This window comes from Mangifera indica, chromosome 11 (assembly GCF_011075055.1).
Source record: "Mangifera indica cultivar Alphonso chromosome 11, CATAS_Mindica_2.1, whole genome shotgun sequence".
Taxonomy (NCBI): Eukaryota; Viridiplantae; Streptophyta; class Magnoliopsida; order Sapindales; family Anacardiaceae; genus Mangifera; species Mangifera indica.
This window is the reverse complement of record NC_058147.1, coordinates 9,092,523-9,113,507: the sequence shown is the minus strand read 5'-3', so window position 1 is coordinate 9,113,507 and position 20,985 is coordinate 9,092,523. Positions and strand designations below refer to the sequence as shown.

Genomic DNA, 20,985 nt, shown 5'->3' with positions numbered 1-20,985 from the left:
ACTTAACAACCTGCAAGTTATCGTCGTAAGTTCTTCTGTTTAGTCCAGGATAATAGCATGCCAATAATAGCAGTAAAAGACTTAAGGTTTATATAAAATGAAGTTTCTTAGTATTAATAAATCATAATTAATTATCGAAGAGCAAACAAACATAAGATTACTAATTTAAAGACCTTTATTAGGATGATGTTCATTGAAATTAAAATCAAACTATCTAAAATAATTTAGTACTTACAAGGTTTCCTTTACATGATATTTATTTATAAAAAAGGTTTCCTTTACAAAATTATTTATTCTTATAATCATAATCCAAAAATCATAAACTATGCTAAATGGACACTTAATCTCTGAAAGTTGTTCGACCAAAGTATATGGTTATACCAGTAGGGCAACTTTCCTGAACATAAGAAATAGGTTATTGGATGTTTGGATGTGCCTCCAATATGTGGTCCTATTAATATCGTTTGGATTTCAATAACCTCTTCATGAGGCTCTTCCCACTCTTTAATTTTCCAGTCTGTTGCCTAGCAAGGCATGGTTTATTCAAGAATTCTCTCAAATACCCTCGTCCGATGTGGTCTTCAATTGCATTCTTTAGAGTTCGACACTAATTTGTGTGGTGCCTAATGTTCAGGCCGCAAGAATATACCTACATTGTCAGACATTGTATCGATGTGTTCGATTGGAGTGACTAAGAGGGTATAGTCGCTATATACCAGATAAGTAGAGCAAGATTCTTTATAGCCTCCTCTGCGCTACTCTTGAAGCTTTTCTATCCGCCCCCATTATCTTTTCTCTAAACCTCTATTTGTTCTCAATCTTTGAGGGGTGTTGGTTGAGGCTTTTAAGCTTGCATTTTTTAAGACAACTGTGGAAATCTCTATCTACAGATGCCCTTTGAACATTTTAAAGGAATGAGCTAATCATGTTCACTCTTCAGCTTGTAGTTCCTTCCAAAACTCTATGTGTGGGCAGACTCTACTTACGATCAGTGCTTAGATTAATTCCTCTAGGATGTATGCCACTTTGGGGAGCTCAACATTGAAGCGCTCCAGATAGGATTTTAAGGTTTCATCTTGTTCTTTTCTCATGTTTCCCAGATGACTTACTGGCATGGAGAACCTCCTGGTCACCTAGAACTATTAGAGGGATTGCACACATAATTGTTTTTAAAATGTGATGGAACCAATAGGTAGCTTCTGTCTTTTGGCTCCTCTAATGAGTGTAGCTGTTAAACAGTGGCATCTATCTAGCTCATAGACTTGGTGGACCTCCATGATGTCATTAAAACCATCCAAGTGATCATGTCTTGTTCTATCAAACGTGACTATGGATGGTGCCTTAAAGTCGCTTGGTAGGGTAGAAGGCGCACTATTGGAGATAATGGAGATTCTTTGACTCTGATATTTGGCTGATCCTCTTCACAGGATATTAAGAGGTTTGTTTGAGCCCTATAACAGGATGCACCCTAAGTTGTTTTCAACCACTTTCTTCGAAGTGGTCATACAAGTTGGGTAATTGGATATGGTCACTTGGGCAACCCAATTTGTCAAATACACAAAATAATTCAATTAAAGTTTGAAAAGTAAACACATATTTATTTATAAAATAAGCATAAATTCATGTCTGATTATATCTTTTAATATATTTTGTGTGTATATATTTTTTTTACTAAATGTTTTTTATTTTAAGAAAATTGTGGGTACCATTTTATTCTGACATGATCTTGAGTTTTCTTACAATTTGTTGATTTCCTTTCCCATTTTGGAGACCAACAACAACTCTGTTAAAATCTTTCCTGAGATGAGAGTATTGGCTTCTGTCTCCAAACCCTGAATTTTCTCTCTATATACTTTTTTATTTGTATCTTCCACCGTGGTAAACTAAGTAATTTACACGAGTAAATGATAATTAGACAAACTGTAAAATAATTTTATACATGTCTAATGTTTAATTATGAAGGAGACAAATTGGATTTGGACATATACAATAATCAACTCAATAACTGTAATTTCTTAAACTGTGTAGTGTAGGTTTTCAATAACTGTAACTGAAAAACCTTTTAAAAAGTTAGATTGGATTAGATCGGACAATTCAATCAATTAGATAAAGTAAAAACTCGGATTTGATCCTATTAACAGAAAAATGAAATTAAAAAAAAAAAAACATAATAACCCAAAATCCCATTGATCAATTTTGTCAAACAAAATTTTATGATTATAAATTACGGTCAATTCAATTGGTCCAATTTTATGATTATAAATTGTTTGTTATTATTTTGATCATTGGCAAAATGGTCTGATCATCGATTAAACTGAACTATCCTCTTTAGCATGTTAACATTCAAAATGGATTTAAAAAAAAAAAAAAAACATGGCTAAAAACTTATTTCAAACGAAAAGGCCAAAATATAGTTTACAGTTTCACTGTTAGACTGTAAGTTTGTAACCTGCCAAGTCCATGTCCAACTCCAACACCAATTTATTTCTTCAACCCGTTAATGTAGGTAAAATCCCACCATCACCACTCATGAAAATCCAAATCCAATTCAAAGCGTAACCCAATTTAGAATACGAATAACCACCTGAACTCCAAGTTTTGCGCGTGCGTGTGACCACCACTTACTAGTCCTTGTTTGCAGATTCTGATCCCCCTTTACACTCTTCTTCTCCCACATTACATACATTACATATGTACATACATATATAAGCTTCTGTTGACACTTAGATCCTTCTCTTTTTAGTTTCACAGGAACCGAAACAATCAACGAACCCATTGACATAAGTTACAGAGGCGAACACACGAGAGTAAAAGGTTTGTTTTCGATGGATCTCAGTGTCATTTTGTTATGAATTTGATGTGGGTTGTTTTGTTTGTTTGTTGTTGCATGTGGGTTTGTGAGGATTTGTATGGTTGTGTGATTGAGTTGGGTTATTTGAGTTCTTGAAGTGAAAGCTTTGTTGGGTTTTGATGATTCTCATTGGCTTTGGTTCGTTTGCTTAATTGCGGAAAAATAGTAGTTTGAGAGATGGGTTTCTTGTTTTAATGGTGAAATGCTTATTAGGTTTCAGTCGATGTTAAGGATTAGTTGGTTGAGAATTTGATTTTAACACCCAGATGTATTAAAAGTGGAATCTTTTATCTCAAGTATAGAAATTACGCCCCTGTTATTGAGTTGGATTTGAGTTTTAGAAAGAAAAAGAACAGTTGATTAGCATTGTTGTCATCATCATCGTCTTTGTTTTTTGATCTTAAGGCCTGTTAAATTGTCAAATTTTCTGACATTCATCCTTGGAGTGCTTTTTTTTCTATTTATTTTATTGATTACATTTTTCTTGCTATCTGTAAAGATTGCTTTTGTTGAACTTTTCGTTGCTCGTAAATATAGCTGGGAAGTTTAGCTTGGAATGTTGTAGCTTTCAAGGAGTTTGTCCTATATTTTCTGGATGTGAAGTATTTACGTTAAATAGGTTAGTATGTGTTAAATATCAAGGTGGGTGGCTTGCTTCTAAATTTTCAATCTAGACCACTTATATTTGAAGTCCGATGCTGAGTATTCATTACTTATTACCTTAGTATAATGGAAAAATATTGCTTCATTCTTGTCAAGATATTTAGCAAAGAGGGATAGTTTGTTTGTTAACATAGTATGCACTCTCAAGTTTTGGAAATGGAGGTAGTAGGTCATGAGGATGCTTGGCTTTGAGTAAATAAGATATATCCCTTTCATTTGATGTTTCTTTTAAGAAATGAGAATTATGTAGCTAGGATTTTAGTTTATTTGAAATGGAGTTTCCTGGATTTCTTGTGTTTCATGTTTAAGCTTATTCTTAAATATAGATTTCATGTCTTGTTTGTTGATATAAGGATAGGAGTAGCTAATCTATTCTGTAACTCGCACTGAAGAAAGTATTCTTGTAACTGTGAGCCCAACTTTTTAATAAGGGATAGATTGGTTATTTTGACACAAAATTATTTCTCACTGTTGATGGAACCTCTGTTGTCAAAGTTCAGAATCCAGTTTTTCTTGCCCTGTGGGAAGACTCTCAAAATTTATTCCTGTCTTTGGCTATGTTCTCGTATGATCTTTTCTGGTGCAGGTGATTCTTTATATTACTCTTAATGAGAGAGAGTTTTTATTATATTTTATTCTTTATGTGATAATGATTTCACATGATAATGATCCACCTAAGTGTCTTGGCATACGGCTGCAAACTTAAGAATTAATGAAATAAATGCCTACATAAATAGTAGAAGTTTATAATAATCCTTAAGATTGATTGTATTTCAGGTTTGTCTGAAAATTTTAAAATGAAGAATGTCCCATTTGATTGAACTTTCTATCAGAAAAAAAAATGTAGTTTTGGATTTTGAATTAATGTTGAAATTGTTGTTGTAGCCTTCACGCTTAGGTTTTGGCTGAAGTTTTAAAGGAAAATGATAGAAAATAATAATATTAAAGTTTAGGTATATAGTGTAGCAATCATCTTCAACTTGATGTATTCTTGGTAGATCCTTGGATATTTGTTGAGCATTGTAATGGAAGTCAAAAGCATTGATTTTGTGGGAGATAGATAAATGAGTTGGCCAGAGTCACAGAATATCAATAGCATTGATTGCTTTTAACTCTAGTCATGCATGCACTCACTATGCCCATCATTTCACCATTTTCTTGTGAACACTATTATAGGAAGAGCCTAAAATTGATATTAATGATTAGCATAGCAACTTCATGTTTGTTAAGTTACTTGTGATTCTACTAAAGGTTATGTTGAACTGCAGTTGGCAAACAATTTCCTAGCTTTTTAGCATCGCCAAAGTAGTCTAAATTTTGCCTTCTTTACAGTTCATGCGATGCATATTTTATCATTCTGATACTGAGTACTCTTTGTTAGATAGTGTCATCTACATTGAAGCGAAAGGGTATCTGTCATTTTTATTAGACTCCTCGGAGACTAATCATGAGTCTAGCATGTCTAGTGTGCCATAACGTCGAAAGTCCATCACACTCCTTCAGGAGTTATTCCGTTTCAAGTTCAGACAATGAAGGGAGATGTTTGGCCATAGCCAACTGCTTAGCCAGGAAAGCTCTTCCAGCTCCAAGATCAGCTTCTTCAATAGGGTCCTCATCCAAAGTCACCCCACAGCCCTGTATTCAAGGCAGCATGGGAATGGAAGGCACTCCACGGCTAGTCCGGAGTTGTGCAGTGAGAAGGGACATTGTTCGAGACTGGAATTTTGATGAGTTGGCAACAGACCGTTAATTATTATCCCTTTTCTTTTTTCTATTAAATCCAAGGTCTAAGAGGGGAGGACTCTCTTCTTTGATCTTGGAATAGTATTAGAGCTTTTGTATTATATTTTCTATTTTAGAATTTGTAATGGTTGGAATTGAACTCACTTTGAATGTGAAACATTGTTTATGTCCATATTTTTCTGCATCATTTAGAGTTCATTTGAATCAACTCATTACCCAAGTGTTGGTTTGTGTGGACCGATCTGTAATCACAGCTATCCCTTAGAAATGTTTACAGTAATTTAGCTATATAGTTTTCCAATAATTGAGCATAAATTTATATACAAATAATGATATGTCATCGCATGATTATATGATTTTGAAACAGATAATGATATATTATCATTTGTATATAAGTTTATGTTTATTATTTTGTATATAGTATTACTCATAATTTTCATATCTTATTAAGTTAATGAAAACAAATTAGTATAAATAAGTGACATTTAAACATCATTCATATTGAATAGTGAGGTGTTACAACAACAAAATGAAACCTTGAATTATTTGATGTACTAGATATGGATTTAATTACTGTGTCTTGGGATTTATCTATTTGACGAAATCGGCTGAGTATGGAATATATTAAATATAATATATGATATTATTCATTATAATACTATACATATTTAATAAAACTGTGTATATTTTTTTGAGTAGATCAAATATACATACAGATAATGTGTTATTATGTGATTGGTGATTTTGAATTAAAAGTAAAGTAATACTTAATCACATAAAAATATAACATTTATATACTTATTTTATATATTCAAAATGTATATACATAGTATTATATATAGTATTATACATTCATATTAATGCAAAATAACTGGTAAATGCATGAATTCAGTAAATTTACTATCATGTTAAGGCTGAAATTATATTAATTTGTTTTAATTATTCATGCAGAATTAATTTTTAATAAAATTATATGCATAAATAATAATATATTATTATATAATTAGATATTATTTTATTTTTAAATTTTTAATAATATAATTATATAACGAAGTATCATTATTTATGCACGAAATTATGAATAAAAACTGTGTCCATAACAATAATCTTTAATTTTTCCTTAATGATTTTGCCGGTGAATGACCTTTTCATCCCTATATTTTTTCTATCAAAAAGGACATCTTCTTCAAAAAGTAACAAATATGACCTCAATGCTACAGAACATTAAACACTCTGAGACTAGAGGGACTTGAGCTTGAAGACAAACGAACCAAAATGTGTGCGAAATCACCCACATACTCATCGTTTCCCTCGATCCCCTGTATCTTCCTCTCCTTCACTCTCCTGTCAATCTTCTCGCTTTCCTTCTTCTTCGTTGCAAACTACCCTAAACCTACCTGCAAACTCGCTGAACTCAACAGCTCTCCACAATCCTCTATCAAAGTCTTCGTCGCCGACCTCCCCAGATCCTTCAACTACGACCTCCTCAACCAATATTGGGCCTCCACGTCACCAGACGCTCGTCTTCCTTTTGACCCAGATCACCAGATCCACCATGAGCGGCTAAAGTTCCCGCCGTTTCCCGAAAACCCGTTGATTAAGCAGTACAGTGCGGAGTATTGGATCTTGGGCGACCTGGAGAGCCCAGAGAACGTGAGGGGGGACTCGTTTGCGAAGAGGGTTTTCAGGGTTGAGGAGGCTGATGTCGTTTTTGTGCCCTTTTTTGCCACGTTGAGTGCGGAGATGGAGCTGGGGAAGGAGAGGAGTTCGTTTAGGAAGAAGAGCGAGGAGAATGAAGATTATAAAAGGCAGAAGGAGGTTGTTGAGATTGTGAAAAAGTCTGAGGCTTGGAGGAGGTCTGGTGGTAGAGATCATGTGTTTGTTCTTACAGGTAAGTTCAAGTTTGGCTTTTGATGAAATTTAGATTCTTTCTTGTTGGGATTTTGAATATTGTGGTTAAAATTCTGTTTAATGATTGTTATACATATTTATGGATAAAATATTGCTAGTAAGCTCAATGTTAGTGAATAAGTAGTTCAGAAGACTCATAAGTTTTGTAAATTTTTTAAAATTTTAAAAAGAATCTATAATTATGTTCAACTTTGAGCTAAATTTTTTTGAAGAGTTAGTTGGAAAACTTTAAGGTTTTAGAAAATTTGTTGGAATCATTCTCTGTGTATTGCTTGTAGAAAAATTTTGTGGGTCAAATACACCAGCTTAGTTGGTCAAAATTCGTTAGAAATCTCCTTACAGATAGATAATTTTTGTAATTTCATTGAATTAGTCAAAAACCTCCAAGATTGTAAACTTTGTTGAAACCTTATAATGATAATTGCAAAACTTAGTGAAATTTTGTTAGGACTATCCAGAATTTGAATTTTTATTCTTTTCTTAAGGTAGTTTGTCTAGATGGAGATTCCGAAATCGTTTTATAACTTTCATAGAAATTGGAAAAATTGGAGGGTACTCAGGATAAGTAAATTGTGTCTGTGTTTTAGTTATATTTTGAAGGGATTTCAATAGAATTATGATTATGCTTATGATTGTGATAATGATGTGGTGAACAAGGTCCTGCTTTGGTATTCTGCAGCTCATGATTGAAGCATTGTTTGGCAGACCCAGTTGCAATGTGGCATGTTCGAGCTGAGATAGCCCCAGCAATTCTACTGGTAGTAGATTTTGGTGGTTGGTACAGACTTGACTCAAAGTCATCCAATGGTAGCTCATCGGAGATGATACAACACATGCAAGTTTCCTTGCTTAAAGATGTCATTGTCCCATACACGCATTTGCTTCCCAGATTGCATTTGTCAAAAAATAAGAAACGCCATATCTTTCTTTATTTTAAAGGGGCTAAACATAGGCACAGGGTCAGTCTCTAATTCATTCATATATTTTTTCATATTCTCTTTCTGATAGCTAGTAAAAATAGCGGTCATCGCTGTTCTAAGATCTAAGACAATGTGAAGTGTCAAGCATCTTTTTTGTAGCTCATGCTCTTATATCAATCAGATGCGTCTTGTATTTACAGGGAGGCTTAGTTCGGGAAAAGTTATGGGACTTGTTGATTAATAAGCCCGGAGTTGTCATGGAAGAGGGCTTCCCTAATGCCACTGGGAGGGAACAATCAATTAAAGGGATGAGATCGTCTGAATTTTGTTTGCACCCAGCTGGGGATACCCCCACATCATGCCGGCTTTTTGATGCCATTCAAAGTCTTTGTATACCTGTCATTGTTAGCGATAATATTGAGCTTCCATTTGAAGGGATGGTGGACTATTCAGAATTCTCTGTTTTTGTGGCAGTAGATGAAGCATTGAGACCAAATTGGCTTCTGGGTCATCTTAGAAGTTTTTCCCAGGAGAAGAGAGATAACTTTCGTCGCAAAATGGCTGAAATTCAATCAATTTTTGTCTATGATAGTGGTCATCCTGGTGGCATCGGGCCACTTCCCCAAAATGGTGCTGTAAATCATATTTGGAGAAAAGTTCACCAAAAAGTGCCCATGATCAAGGAAGCCATTGTACGAGATAGGAGAAGACCACCAGGTGTGTCCATTCCCTTACGTTGCCATTGTACTTAAATGTTGGTGTTTCACAGACGGTATGATTGTTTTTGACACCAGAGGGACTGTTCCCATTGTCCAATTGATTCAATTGTTAGTTCTCCTTTCTACTTAAATATTTCCCACTTTTATTTCTTACTTCATATATTAAGTAAGTTATGAATTATTCAAGTTGCTGAGCCTTATGTACCATTTCACAGAACTAGTCCATACTACTTTTCTAATGTGCTATTAAATCATTGTTTACTTACATCCGGATTGTTACACATTTTGAAATAAAATTCATACTTGTCTTTAAAAAAAATTTATATTAGTCTATGATGTTGTTTTGATAGACAGAGGAAAGCATAGTTTTATAATGCATTATTTTGGATGCAATTATTGTATTATTGGAATATTTGTAATACAATACAATTCTCGATATATAATACAAAAAAATTAGATTTTTAATACACAATATGATATATGATTCATGATTCGGCTAACTAGACATTTTGTCTAAACATGGCTTTAGATTGGTAAACTTCTAAGTCAAACACAATTGTCAACATGTCTAATTCATGACGCATTTGGCTTGAAACACGAGCTTTCCAATAATACAATAATTGCATACAAAATAATGCATACTAAAATATCTTCATGGAATATAGCTGCAACTTTTCATTGATTCTAAGAAATCACCATCTTTCAAACACTGCACACTCTACATTTTCTCGATAGACAAGAAAAAAAAAAATCTATATCAGCCGGACATGACAGACCTATTAATATAAGACTACCCTGGAAAATTCTATTTACAGTATTTCTGTGGCTGTAAAATGGATGAACTAAATAAATAAATGTAGAAACATGATACAAAAGATACAGGATGGAAGACCTATCTCGCTCCTTTCCTTTTAGGACTCCTGGGGAGATATGTCATCATTGGTGCAACAGAGTTTACACGGGTCTTGTGATTCTTCCGAGCACCAATGGTCTGGAACACTCAGGAAGTGTGTAGACATGAACTTTCTGAATCTTTTCTTGTACTCTATCGGAGAAATAACAGTGGGCAGCACATTTTTAGGAGCGAGAGAAGACTTAACCCACGTTTCTAGGTGCTTGTCCCAGGTATACTGCCTCAGATAATCTATGATACCACATACAAGCTCTTGGCGCTCACTATCTACCCCAACAAGTAAAGAATAGTCCATCACATCTATCGACTGCAAAACAAAAGCAAATCAGCGAGTTGCTTATATTACGACAACTATATGTTCAGGAAATCATAACAGGAAACAATATCAGATCTTATGGTTCACAAGGACAATATTACCTGCAGCCAATTAATTCCAGGAAATAGAGAACAGAACTTAATAAGAGGCCAAGAGAAAAAGAGCAAGGATCAGGGGAGAGGAAGAGAACAAATTGCTTCCTCTTATTACGTAATATACCACAAGAGCATCTGGCAATTTTATAACTATAATTTTTACTGTATTTTAAACTGAAATGCCAAACTATATAGTGCCTCAATTGAAAGTGGGTGATCCCATGACTAAGAAATCTACATAGATAAAAAGATCACAGTTATCATGAGCAAGTTCACTTACATTCAGGAAAGTTGTGTCATTCCAAACAGCTCGTTGCAAGATACGCTTCGCTTTATTACTAACATATAAGGGGGAGGAATTCATGTCATTGACAAAATTCTGATCCAAAAGAACATTCCCTGAACCATCAACAACTGAACTATATCGAGCATGTAGAGCCCCTTTCAGATCATACTGGCGAGAAATATTCCGACCGAAGGTAAGATTCTCCATAACCATCACATCATGTCTCGTCTCTTTCCCACTTTTTGTCTGTCTTACAGTTACCTGGAAAGACACCAAGCATTTAGATAAAGAATAAAAGAAATATAAACAACAAAAGGAAATCACCCCACAAAAAAAGAAAAATCAATTTCACAAACCTGATAAATACCAAGAACTTTGGCAAGGCAAGTTTGATTTCCTAATTCAAATGACTCATTCATGTACTTGAAGTAGTGCAGGGCAAACTTGTCAAATGAATCAAATTCAGTCTTCTTAATTTCCTTAATAATGAACCTATCATCAAGTGTTTTCGCAAAGAGGGATTTGCTCTTTCCGCCTTTGGCATCCCAGTTTCTACAACGGCTGAGAGAACCGATATAATCAATCTCAGATGGGCAGCATCGACTCCGTAGATCACGGAACTGGTTTGCATATAGACACTTGACAGAGAATTTACTCTTTCCAAGTGTTTTTGCAACCCCGAAAGAAACCTCTGGGCTAAGGATTTCAGGAGGAATCAAAGATTCCAACAAATTCAATCCATCAAAACTTGAGAAGCGTGAATCATCCGAAGAAATGCTTAGTGCAGGGTGGACTGAATCTGAATCTGTAGTCCCATTTATAGACTGTGGACATTTTATGGTGGGAATTCGTGACAGGCTATAAAAGCGTTCAGTTGTTTTGACAGGCATTTCACTATCTTTCCTATTTTCTGCACCTATTAAAGCTGCTGATACAGGTAGATCTTTCAACAAGGACAGTGCGCAAGCAATTATGCTTGAGAGTTCACCCTCATAGTCTGACACCATATAATTATCAGTTCCCAGAGGGACGTGTAGCCGTGAGCCTTCCTCAGTTATTATATGATTGAGAGCAGGCAAGTTTTCAAGAGTGTATCTACTGACATGTTCAAATTTTGGCACATATCCCTTCTGAAGATCCCTCATGTATATCTGTCGGAGTTCTGAAAATGGCATCCAGACCCACCCATTCACTTTTTCTAAGTTGGATAACCTCTCTGAGATACTGTTCTCAGATGCATTTGAATCAACTGGAGAATGACCATTTGCAGTCTCTGCAAAATTTGAAATGGTTCCATACCCTTTCAAGTTGTCAGGCAAAGGAACTTTCTCTGCTTGAAAATCATTATCACCTGAATGATTTTGAGCAGCACCATTATTTCTCACAGTAAAGTCATCACTGGTCAAACTGTTAGGTCTTAAACAACCAACAGCTGGTGTCCTAACATCCTCTGACACAATAGATGCCTTCTTATACATATCCTCATGTTCTTTGAATTCTGTCACAAGACCATCAATTGGAATTTCCTTGATAACACCTTCATTTGCTTCAGCTGATAAATCCAATTTATCTTTCATATCGCCACAACCATTGGAAAACTTGTCACCGTTTCTAGCATCATTTTCTGATCCTTCATTCCCTACAGTTGGTCCCTCCATCTTTGACTTTGATTGCTCTTGCACCACTTTCTCAGTGGCACCAGTAGTAATGACCACTGTAGGATCAGGCCAGATCAGTGAATGCAGACGCCTATCCCAAATGCATGATTCAAGCAGAATCTCCCATCGTAATCTGTTCAAACTGAGAAGTTTATGGACAGTTTCATCTGGATTCCCATTCTCAGCGACAGCATTTTGAAAATCCACCTGTTACCATATCCAACAAAAACCAAACCAAAGTACAAAACCATCTTAGTTTTTTTGTAAAAAATGGAAGAAAAGAAAATTGTTGCATTTTAAAAAAATGTGATAATACTGGAAGGGTGTAGACCAAACAATTTAAGCAATTTCCAAGCTCTTTAATTTCACAAGTAACGAAAAATTCCCCAAGTAATCATCAATCCCCAGTTTTATCTGCACAGCAGTTCTTTCTTTCTTTTATTTTTTTCCTTTTTAATGAAACAGATGCATTCAATCAGAATTAATTCTATGGCAAGCTTTCTGATTGAACAAGTTTGGCCCATACTTATATCATGTAGTAAAAAAGAATCCTACCAAAACAAATGCTCATGATAAATGGACAATGAAATGAAAAAAAATAAGGGCACTTTCAAAGATGTCTACTATGGAATCTTTAAGGTCAAAGATTGAGCTGGCATAGCTACTCATACATGTGTAACACCGCTAAACAAAAGAAAAAGCAAGCTATAAAATTCCTCAAGAGCTAAAATTCCATAAACAGGCACCAAGAGAAACTAACCTTAAAGGCAGCACATTCCTGCTTCAAAATCTCTAATACAACTGATAATTCTTTCAATGAGCCTCGGATGTTCAGCTTTGAGCCCATCAACCGAGATCCTATCTGCTTTAAAGAACTTTCAACTTCTGTGAACAGCGTCATCCCTTTGGTGTATAACTGAAAGAAAAAAATACTCACAGTTAAATAATATACTAGAAAAGAGCAAAGGTGTGAAGAAAAATAGATAAATTTCTAAACATCCAGGCATTCTCAGAAATCAAGAATTAAGGCAAAATCAGATAAGCCACATACATTCCAAACTTCTTCCTTGAGCCATTCTTTAGTGACTGAATGGCTGAACTCCAGCTTTTGTGGTGGGACAGACACAGTATAAGTTATGACTGGAGAGTAACTGAACATTGCAACCATTGGACCTAATCTGGAGTTCAACAAAATATCATGACTTATAAGTAAATCAAAATTTTAATGTAATTCTTTGCAGAATTAATATAGAGCACACAGCTTCAACAGTTAGAAAAATGCAAGCACAAGAGAGTCAATTCACTTCCCTGACACTGAATCAACATGGCACAACACCTAATTTCCCCATTGCATTGAACTGTGAAATCCTAAACCATTGCCACTATAGGCAACAAGATGGCATAGATTATTATTTTTTCATTTGGAAAGTGAAGATGCCATTGGACTAAAGGCCATGGACAATATGCCATTCCTTTCAATCAAAAAAGAAACCAGAATGCACAACAAATGTTCCATTGAATCAAAGAGGACAGAGGAATCTGTACCCAAAAAAGTACAGGAAGTCCCTGCTCACAGAATGCCCACAGCTTGAGGCACTATCAGATGAAGAATGGTGAGAAAAGCTGAGCTCCAAAAACTTTCCAAACGACAGACTACAGGCAGCAGTGCAAATCAACACTCTCTTAGTTGATTTTGAAACTCCAATCTTAGATTTACATTTACCACAGCGACTCCACATCCAAATTTTTCCTTCCACTTCTCCAGGCGAGCGTTTTCTATCAGGAAGCCGCTTCACTTGTATTGTCAGCTGCTTCTTATGATGCGCATAATAGTAAAAGTGAGCTTCAGGCAATTCACCACATGTGGCACACTGGGTTCTCTGCATAATATTGCAGTTTGTCTAAGTGCACAGTACAAGTTAACAGAACGTAAATCTTAAAAGAATTTGGCAACCTATACATGCAACCCTGTCACTCAACTGATGCAACTTGTGTGACAATACACTAAAAGGCAAAAACTATAAGTTTTCCAATTTATGGTAGGAACACTCTGCAAGAATGAGAAAATTGTCTTTCTTGAATATCACTTTTGTAATGAAACACCAGTAAACTAGATAAATCACATCTAAAATGAAAATTACACATATATAATATTCCTTAATAAAGGGAGATCTGTATAACCTGATTGAGTAAATTATCTTGAAGAAATTTTCCAAGAGGAATATCAAAATTCTTGTAGAACATGATGTGAGAAAAATGGCTTTGCTCACAAATAGTATCCCTGAAAGCATTCCGGCTGGACACCAAAACCAAAATACTCTGAGAATCCAATGCTGCACTTGCATCCTCTTCACTTTTCCCTTGATTTTCATCATTGCCATAATCTTTCCTAGTGTTCACAGAGGCTTTCTCTTTATCAGGCATAGATGGTGACTGCCCAGGTTCCTCTGTTAATATCTGTACACCAGACATAGATGGTGATTGTCCATGTTCTTCGGATAATTTCTCCCCATCAGAGATACTTTTAGCTTCCATTTCATACGGGTGTGTATCATCAACTTTTGAAACCGGATGCAATTCTGTGACCTTACCATTGGGAACCTTTCCATTAAAACCAAATAACGATGATAGGGACTGATAAGAGGCAGCATTGGCAAGAGGGAAATTATCCCCTATGACTTTCTTTAGAGAGGCTGAGAGAGATGAGAAGCCAGAAAATATAGCTGGGTTGTATGGCTCTAAAGACAAGACGGACTGTCCTTCTAATCCACTATCTGCATCGGTAGTATCTTCATGCAACCCATCGGAAATGGGAATATCAATTGCACTTGACCCTTTTTCAACTGTAGTATCTTCAAGACATGGAACACTAGATTTACTATTTTCTGAAGCAGGGTACTGTTGATCTGTTGGCAAGACATCTGCTACTTCAGCAAAAGGAATGGTAGAAAACATTGCTCTCTGATCAACAAGGAAAGATGTTTCAAGAATTAAATGATATGCCAAGACAAAAGCACATTGTACCACATATTTAATCCTCTTCAATTCATCGCTGTTGCTTCCTTTCAACAAAACCTGCAGCATTATGTCATATATTCATTCAGTGAAGGAAGTACTTCATATAAAATTGGAGGAAAACAAAACTGATTTTATATAGTGCAAGGCTAAATTAATTAAAGAACAAATAGCAATTCTTTCAGAGACCAGAAAGGCTATATTGTAGAGGGAATCATAAGTTAGGATGTTATCTAGGTTTGATTACTTTCATGTTTGATTTCTACTAAAGGATAATCAACACGAGATGCTTACTATTTCATTTCCTTTCCTGAAGATGTCACAATATATTATAATATGTGAAACTAATAACATATTATTATGAGGGTGAAGCCCTAAGATCTTGTTCTGGTTTACCCACCCTTGAACAAAGACTAAAGAGAGATGTCCCTTCAGTTCATTCAGCAAGAACAGTTTCTGACCAAATAAGATTTTGACATATTGTAATCAACCAATCGATTAACTTTCTTCATAATTTCAATGTTTGCATTAGCCAGGCACATATGCTGATCCTAATTGTGGCCAGAAATTCTACTTCTCTTTCCTTAAGTACAGCTAGACTAATTTTATGAGTTTCCACATGCTTGAGTCATCTATGCCTGTAAACCTGTCCAACTTTTTCTGTAGGCATAAATTTGCATGCCAGAACAAGCCAGTGTCTCTTAAAACATTCATATTAAAAACCAATAAACAAGAAAAAGTTAGAAACTCACTGTACAGCCCAGTCGTGTTGGACAGCCCTCAATGAACATCAATGTTTTACTTGGCCGCTTTCCACTTTCAGTAAACCCAGCATGTTCTTCTATGAATTTTTCTATGTGAAAAGAATCACAATGCTTTAGCTTTTGACTTGTCAATGTCTCAGCTGATACAATTGGTGCACCAGTACAACGAGCAACTCGCTCTAGTCGATGGAGCTTCATGTCTAAGACTAATGTCATTCCTTTCACAAGAATAGACTCTTGGATATCACGGGAAACTGTTTTTTCAACTAGAACCACATTTGGATTGCAGATTTCTATCATCTCCATCACAGATTTCACTTGACCCTTTTCCTGCTAGAAAGCAAAGATTAGAACAAAATCGTATACATCTATCACATAAAGATTGAGAGCAATCTTATGAATTTACCTGCTCCATTGCATGAAATGATAACAACCCACTTGAAGACTGACCAAGCACGCCCCGGACCAGTAACAGCCTAGGCTTCGTGTATTTGGTTGGCATATGCTTGTGCGCAGCATGCTTTTTGAAAACCAAACCTTTGATTACCTCACTGTAAAAAAATACATTGACTCAAGATCAAGAATAAAATCAGACTTATAACACGTAAAATACGCTAGAAGCCATTTGAAATGACTGTGACCTTACAAGCTCCTTACGACGTTGATAGGGAATAAAAATTAAAGAACATGTATCCTATACTCCTACATGAGGAGAATAAACACAAATACTCTATGAATATTCATTAAGAGAAAGAAAAAGAAAGCATCAGTTTGTTCAAATGTGTTAAGAACTGATAATCTGGGGATAGTACTTCTATGAAATAAACCTGAATCAATACATGTCCAACAATTTTTATTAAATTAATAAATAAACCAAATAAAATATATCAATTTTGTTTCACCTAATTCAGAGATCTATTAGTTTTTCAAAGCAAAATCTAGCATAAATAAATTGTTTTGCTATATCACCTTTGGCTCCGGTAACCAGTTGCAATGCATTTTACTTTTATGTAGTGGTTTGGATCCATTGCTTTATCTATAGCATCAGGCTTCAAAGAGGAAGCAGCTTCCCATGATAACAAGGTAACTATTTCCACCCAACTTTCTCCATCTTTTTCAGAAGAGGCAACACCAACAGATTTGAGAAGTTGATTCACTATGGCCTTGAACTTACCACTCATCACTGCTTCCATTGCTCTTTGTTTTTTCTCTTTAGACTTGTATTTCCCACTGCCTTCTTCTCTGACATCACTTAAAGAACTTGGCTTACCCCACTTTGTGCCATCACCAAATCCATCATCATTATCATCATCATCATCATAACCCACACCACCCTCAGCGTCATCTTCCGGGTTTTCTGCTTCTGGAGGTTCCCAAATACTAGCATCCTTTTCTTGTTCAGATCCATTATTGTCGGATCTACTAATACTTTCAAGACTGTTAACCTTTGGTTCTTGAGCTTTGCTAGGTGACAATATTTCAACATCTCTCATTATGTCAATATCATTGCCACTACTGCTATGTTTTAAACTGTCACAAGCTATTTTGTTTGATCTATCAAGTCCATTCACCGGACCTTCTAAGTGTGAGTTTTGCATCTGGGCATTCAACCTAAAACTAAGATCCTCTTGATTATTGTTTGTTGTAGTTTCCCCTTGTTCACTCCTAACAAAAGTCATACAAACCCATTGATTATTACAAAAGCACAAAGAAAATGGTATATCAACAGGCAACTGAAAGATAGAGATATCTACCGGTCATACGAGTTCCCATCAACAGACAAATCACCTAAAAGTTAAGAGTAAACAAAGCATTAGACTTCAATGACATGGTATAAACACTTTGATCACATTAAATTATGATCTTAGATAAACAAGAATAAAAACTTACTGCAGCTTGAGAAAGAGCGATCACTGCTTGACAAGGAAGTTGTAGGACTGATCATTGGTGTTGAATACAGACTCAATTTATCCTGCTTCATGTATTCTCTTTCTTTCTTCTCCCTACAGAGTCCACAGGACCAAATGGGGCCTTCACCGTTTAATCTCAAAGGATTTCCATTCTCCTGTTTTCTCTGTTCCTCACTCACCTTTCTCAGTTCAGCACCACAATAATGGCACATACAACACATTTCATGAAAATTTCCTCCAAGTAGTCTACTTTTTGAAAAAGTCCAACCTTGATCACCTATTCAGTAAAAGTACAATATTAAAAATTAATACAAAAACAGAAAATAACAATGAAAAACCACTTACTTCAAATGAAAACTCACCAGACAACAGAGATTTACATTGTAGGAAACAAATGATAGTTAAGTAAGATGATTAAAAAACGAACAAAAAGTAAATTAGTAATTCATGAATTCAGAAAACTCTCAGCAAGTCAAATTTTTATAAGGAATCTATTACACACACATTCAGCCAAACCAATTCAACCAAACCAGAACCAAAAAATCCATCCTTTCCAACCAAAGCAAAAATCCTGTCCAACCAAATAATTAGAAAACCATCATCTAATGTCTCTTATCTAAGATTAAGCAAACTCCACAAGTTCTTCTGGATGATGTCTACTTCGAAAAAATTGATGACAATCCTAATGAAATCTAATGGATCTTAAAAAATAAAAAAATAATAATAATAACCATCACAATTATAAGATCAAAATGTAAACAACAAAATAAGTAACTAAACTAAGCCCTGAAAAAACTTGAATTTGTGCTACAGCCAGATCATTACCAACCTAATCCCCAAATAAAAAACAGGAAAAGATCACTGCCAATTCAAAAAAATAATAATAATAAAGATCGGAGCACGCTTATTCACTATAACCCAGACTAAATAATGAAATTCAAAACGAACGAACGAACGAACGAACGAACAACCAACAGCAACAAATTACACTTGCATACATACATGTAAACTTATTCAGAAAATAAATTTAAAAATTATAGAATAAAAAAGAAAGAAAATCGGCACCTTTAACCACATTAAGAACTGAATTTTATTGCAAAATAACAAAAAATGTATTATAAAAGGAAAGAAAGTAAGAAACAGAGAGAGAAAGAGAGAGAACATCATCAACCCACTTCGAATTCATACTTATATATCTGAAAATATATATATATATTCAGGAGAATTTTCGGAATCCAAAGTCAGAACCAAACCAAAATCTTGAAAATCCAACTAAAATTTCACAAAAATAATGAACATACCAATTTAAAACCAATAACAAAAAAAAAAAAAAGGTAGGTAAAGCATGACCTACCGTCGAAGCAATCCAAAGAACAAAGATTTGGGAGCTAGCTCTGTCTCAACTCTCAAGCTCAATCCAAAATAACATGGAAAATTTTCAAAACCGTTTCCGTTTTTCCTGTAAACAAGTTCATTTCTTTTCTTTCTTTTTTGTGTTGAGAAACAGGCAGTCCAACTAGTGTAGAAACAAAGAGAGGAGCAGGAAGAAGATGACTTCAAATCCCAATTTACAAGAAAAGTATTTATTGTAGTATTTAAAGTTTTAAAGCACTTAATTGTTTTTTTTTTTTTTTTTTTTTTTTATTTTTATTTTTTTTGTTAAAAAATATTGGTGGAAGAGGTAGATTTGCAGGGTAACAAATATTGGGCATGTTTAATTTGCAATTATGCCCCTGAGTTTCCTTATAATTGTCACTTGTTAATTTTTTTTTTTCCTCACCTAATTATGCATTTTAATATATTTTCTTTTAACCCTTTCATGACTCGTAGTTGATTTTTTTAATACTATTTCAAATTTGTGGGTGACAGGGGGACATCTCTCTTTACTTTATGGTTTATTTAATTTAGAATTTTATATATAATGGGTTTACAAAATTGAAGAAAATGAAAAAGTTGAAGAGGAATTACATGCATGAATGTAAATTTCAAGGGATGTTCATTGGACTAATGTTAACTATAAATCATTAAGGCTGCCTTTGGCGCGGGTAACCATTTATTACTAAAAATAAAATATTATTTTAAAGATAGATTATTAAAATAATTAAAAGCATATTTGATCTAAATAATATTTTATTATCAAAATTAAAAAATTATCTTTAAAATAAATATAAATTATTATTATATTTAATAAAAATTGATCAATATAAATTATTATTGTGTTTAATTAAAAATAATAAAAAAATATTAATATATTATTTTACTTAAATGTTCTTAAATATAATTATTTTAAAATATTTTATAAATTATTTATTATATTAATTGAAAATAAAATTATTTTTTGTCTTAAAAAGTTAATAATAAAGATATAATTATAATAAAATGAAGATTACCTACTACATTACTATTGGTAATAAAAGATTATTGTAATTTTTTATTATTATAAACTATACAAAATAATATAAATAATAAAAGAAATATTACCGAAGTAATATTTGTTTATCCCCAACCAAACCTCCCTAAATTGTTATAAATTATTACTATATTTAATAAAAATTTATTAGTATAAATAAATATTGTATTTGGTGTAATATAATAAGAAAATATTAATATGTTATTTTACTTAAAGATGATTAGATATAATATAATTTGATATATTCTTTCATTTTATGTGTTTTATTAATTAAAAATATCAGTATTTTTATCTTAAAAAAATAATAAGTAAAGATAAAATTGTAATAAATTAAGGTTATCTTAACTTAGTAATATTTTAATAGTTAATATATAGGTGATAATCATATTATCTCTGTATTATATACCATCCACTATTAGTAATAAAAAATTATTATAATCTCTTATGACCTATCGAACAAATAACATAGATTAATAATAAAATATACATTAATTGTTTTATTATTTTGAAGCAAAGGCCCCCTAGGTAAATGATATGTTCAGTTTGACAAGTTTTTTATTAATTTATACAAGATCGATTCAATAGAATTATATAGTGTATAAATTTGTTTTATTTTTGCCTATATGTAATTACAAAGTTAATCTTCAATTATTTTTTATGTAGTCATTGGGATATCTACAATAATATTAGAAATTTCTTTGAATAAATTTTGTCTACTCCTAAAGAAATCAGTCAATAAATATTCAAAATTTATATATAAATGTTATGTAATTAAAATTTATCTTTAAAATTAACTCACAGATAGAACTTC

The 20,985-nt window shown here is 33.7% G+C and overlaps 3 protein-coding genes across 8 annotated transcripts; 2 read left to right on the top strand and 1 right to left on the bottom strand.

Annotated features, from left to right (window-relative positions):
* Nucleotides 1-2,368: 2,368 nt before the first annotated feature.
* Nucleotides 2,369-5,429, top strand: LOC123228927. Of its 4 annotated transcripts, none has more exons than XR_006504763.1 (2): nt 2,369-2,814; nt 4,900-5,429. XR_006504763.1 is itself a non-coding variant. In XM_044654432.1 (2 exons), the coding sequence occupies exon 2, from the start codon at nt 4,962-4,964 to the stop codon at nt 5,262-5,264; it is 303 nt and encodes a 100-aa protein (XP_044510367.1). In that variant the 5' UTR covers nt 2,439-2,811; nt 4,898-4,961; the 3' UTR covers nt 5,265-5,429. The 4 variants fall into 4 exon arrangements, 3 of the variants coding, with proteins under 3 accessions (XP_044510367.1, XP_044510366.1, XP_044510365.1); XM_044654432.1 differs by having other exon boundaries at nt 2,439-2,811; nt 4,898-5,429; XM_044654431.1 differs by having other exon boundaries at nt 2,439-2,811; nt 4,894-5,429.
* Nucleotides 5,430-6,454: 1,025 nt separating this feature from the next.
* LOC123228585 (probable arabinosyltransferase ARAD1) lies at nt 6,455-8,938 on the top strand. The gene is made up of 3 exons (XM_044653993.1): nt 6,455-7,148; nt 7,874-8,127; nt 8,289-8,938. The coding sequence occupies exons 1-3, from the start codon at nt 6,533-6,535 to the stop codon at nt 8,838-8,840; spliced, it is 1,422 nt and encodes a 473-aa protein (XP_044509928.1). The 5' UTR covers nt 6,455-6,532; the 3' UTR covers nt 8,841-8,938.
* Nucleotides 8,939-9,458: 520 nt separating this feature from the next.
* LOC123229187 (putative 1-phosphatidylinositol-3-phosphate 5-kinase FAB1D) lies at nt 9,459-19,335 on the bottom strand. Of its 3 annotated transcripts, XM_044654829.1 has the most exons (14): nt 19,119-19,334; nt 17,982-18,041; nt 17,745-17,885; nt 17,609-17,642; nt 16,824-17,519; nt 16,261-16,405; nt 15,843-16,187; nt 14,257-15,150; nt 13,621-13,955; nt 13,127-13,253; nt 12,836-12,991; nt 10,774-12,282; nt 10,412-10,678; nt 9,459-10,027 (listed from the first exon to the last, which is right to left on the bottom strand). In XM_044654829.1, the coding sequence occupies exons 2-14, from the start codon at nt 17,983-17,985 to the stop codon at nt 9,719-9,721; spliced, it is 4,962 nt and encodes a 1,653-aa protein (XP_044510764.1). In that variant the 5' UTR covers nt 17,986-18,041; nt 19,119-19,334; the 3' UTR covers nt 9,459-9,718. The 3 variants fall into 3 exon arrangements, with proteins under 3 accessions (XP_044510764.1, XP_044510762.1, XP_044510763.1); XM_044654827.1 differs by having other exon boundaries at nt 17,745-18,041; nt 19,119-19,335; XM_044654828.1 differs by having other exon boundaries at nt 15,843-16,184; nt 17,745-18,041; nt 19,119-19,335.
* Between the last annotated feature and the right edge of the window lie 1,650 nt (nt 19,336-20,985).

Coding starts and splice junctions, on each gene's coding strand:
- LOC123228927 (XM_044654432.1), top strand. CDS start 4,962: ATGAGTCTAGCATGTCTAGTGTGCCATAACGTCGAAAGTCCATCACAC.
- LOC123228585 (XM_044653993.1), top strand. CDS start 6,533: ATGTGTGCGAAATCACCCACATACTCATCGTTTCCCTCGATCCCCTGT. Junction 7,149..7,873: donor TCATGTGTTTGTTCTTACAG/GTAAGTTCAAGT, acceptor ATTGTTTGGCAG/ACCCAGTTGCAATGTGGCAT. Junction 8,128..8,288: donor GGGCTAAACATAGGCACAGG/GTCAGTCTCTAA, acceptor TTGTATTTACAG/GGAGGCTTAGTTCGGGAAAA.
- LOC123229187 (XM_044654827.1), bottom strand. CDS start 17,985: ATGTGTTGTATGTGCCATTATTGTGGTGCTGAACTGAGAAAGGTGAGT. Junction 16,188..16,260: donor CATTTCATGCAATGGAGCAG/GTAAATTCATAA, acceptor TTTGCTTTCTAG/CAGGAAAAGGGTCAAGTGAA. Junction 12,992..13,126: donor TCAAGGAAGAAGTTTGGAAT/GTATGTGGCTTA, acceptor TTTTTCTTTCAG/TTATACACCAAAGGGATGAC.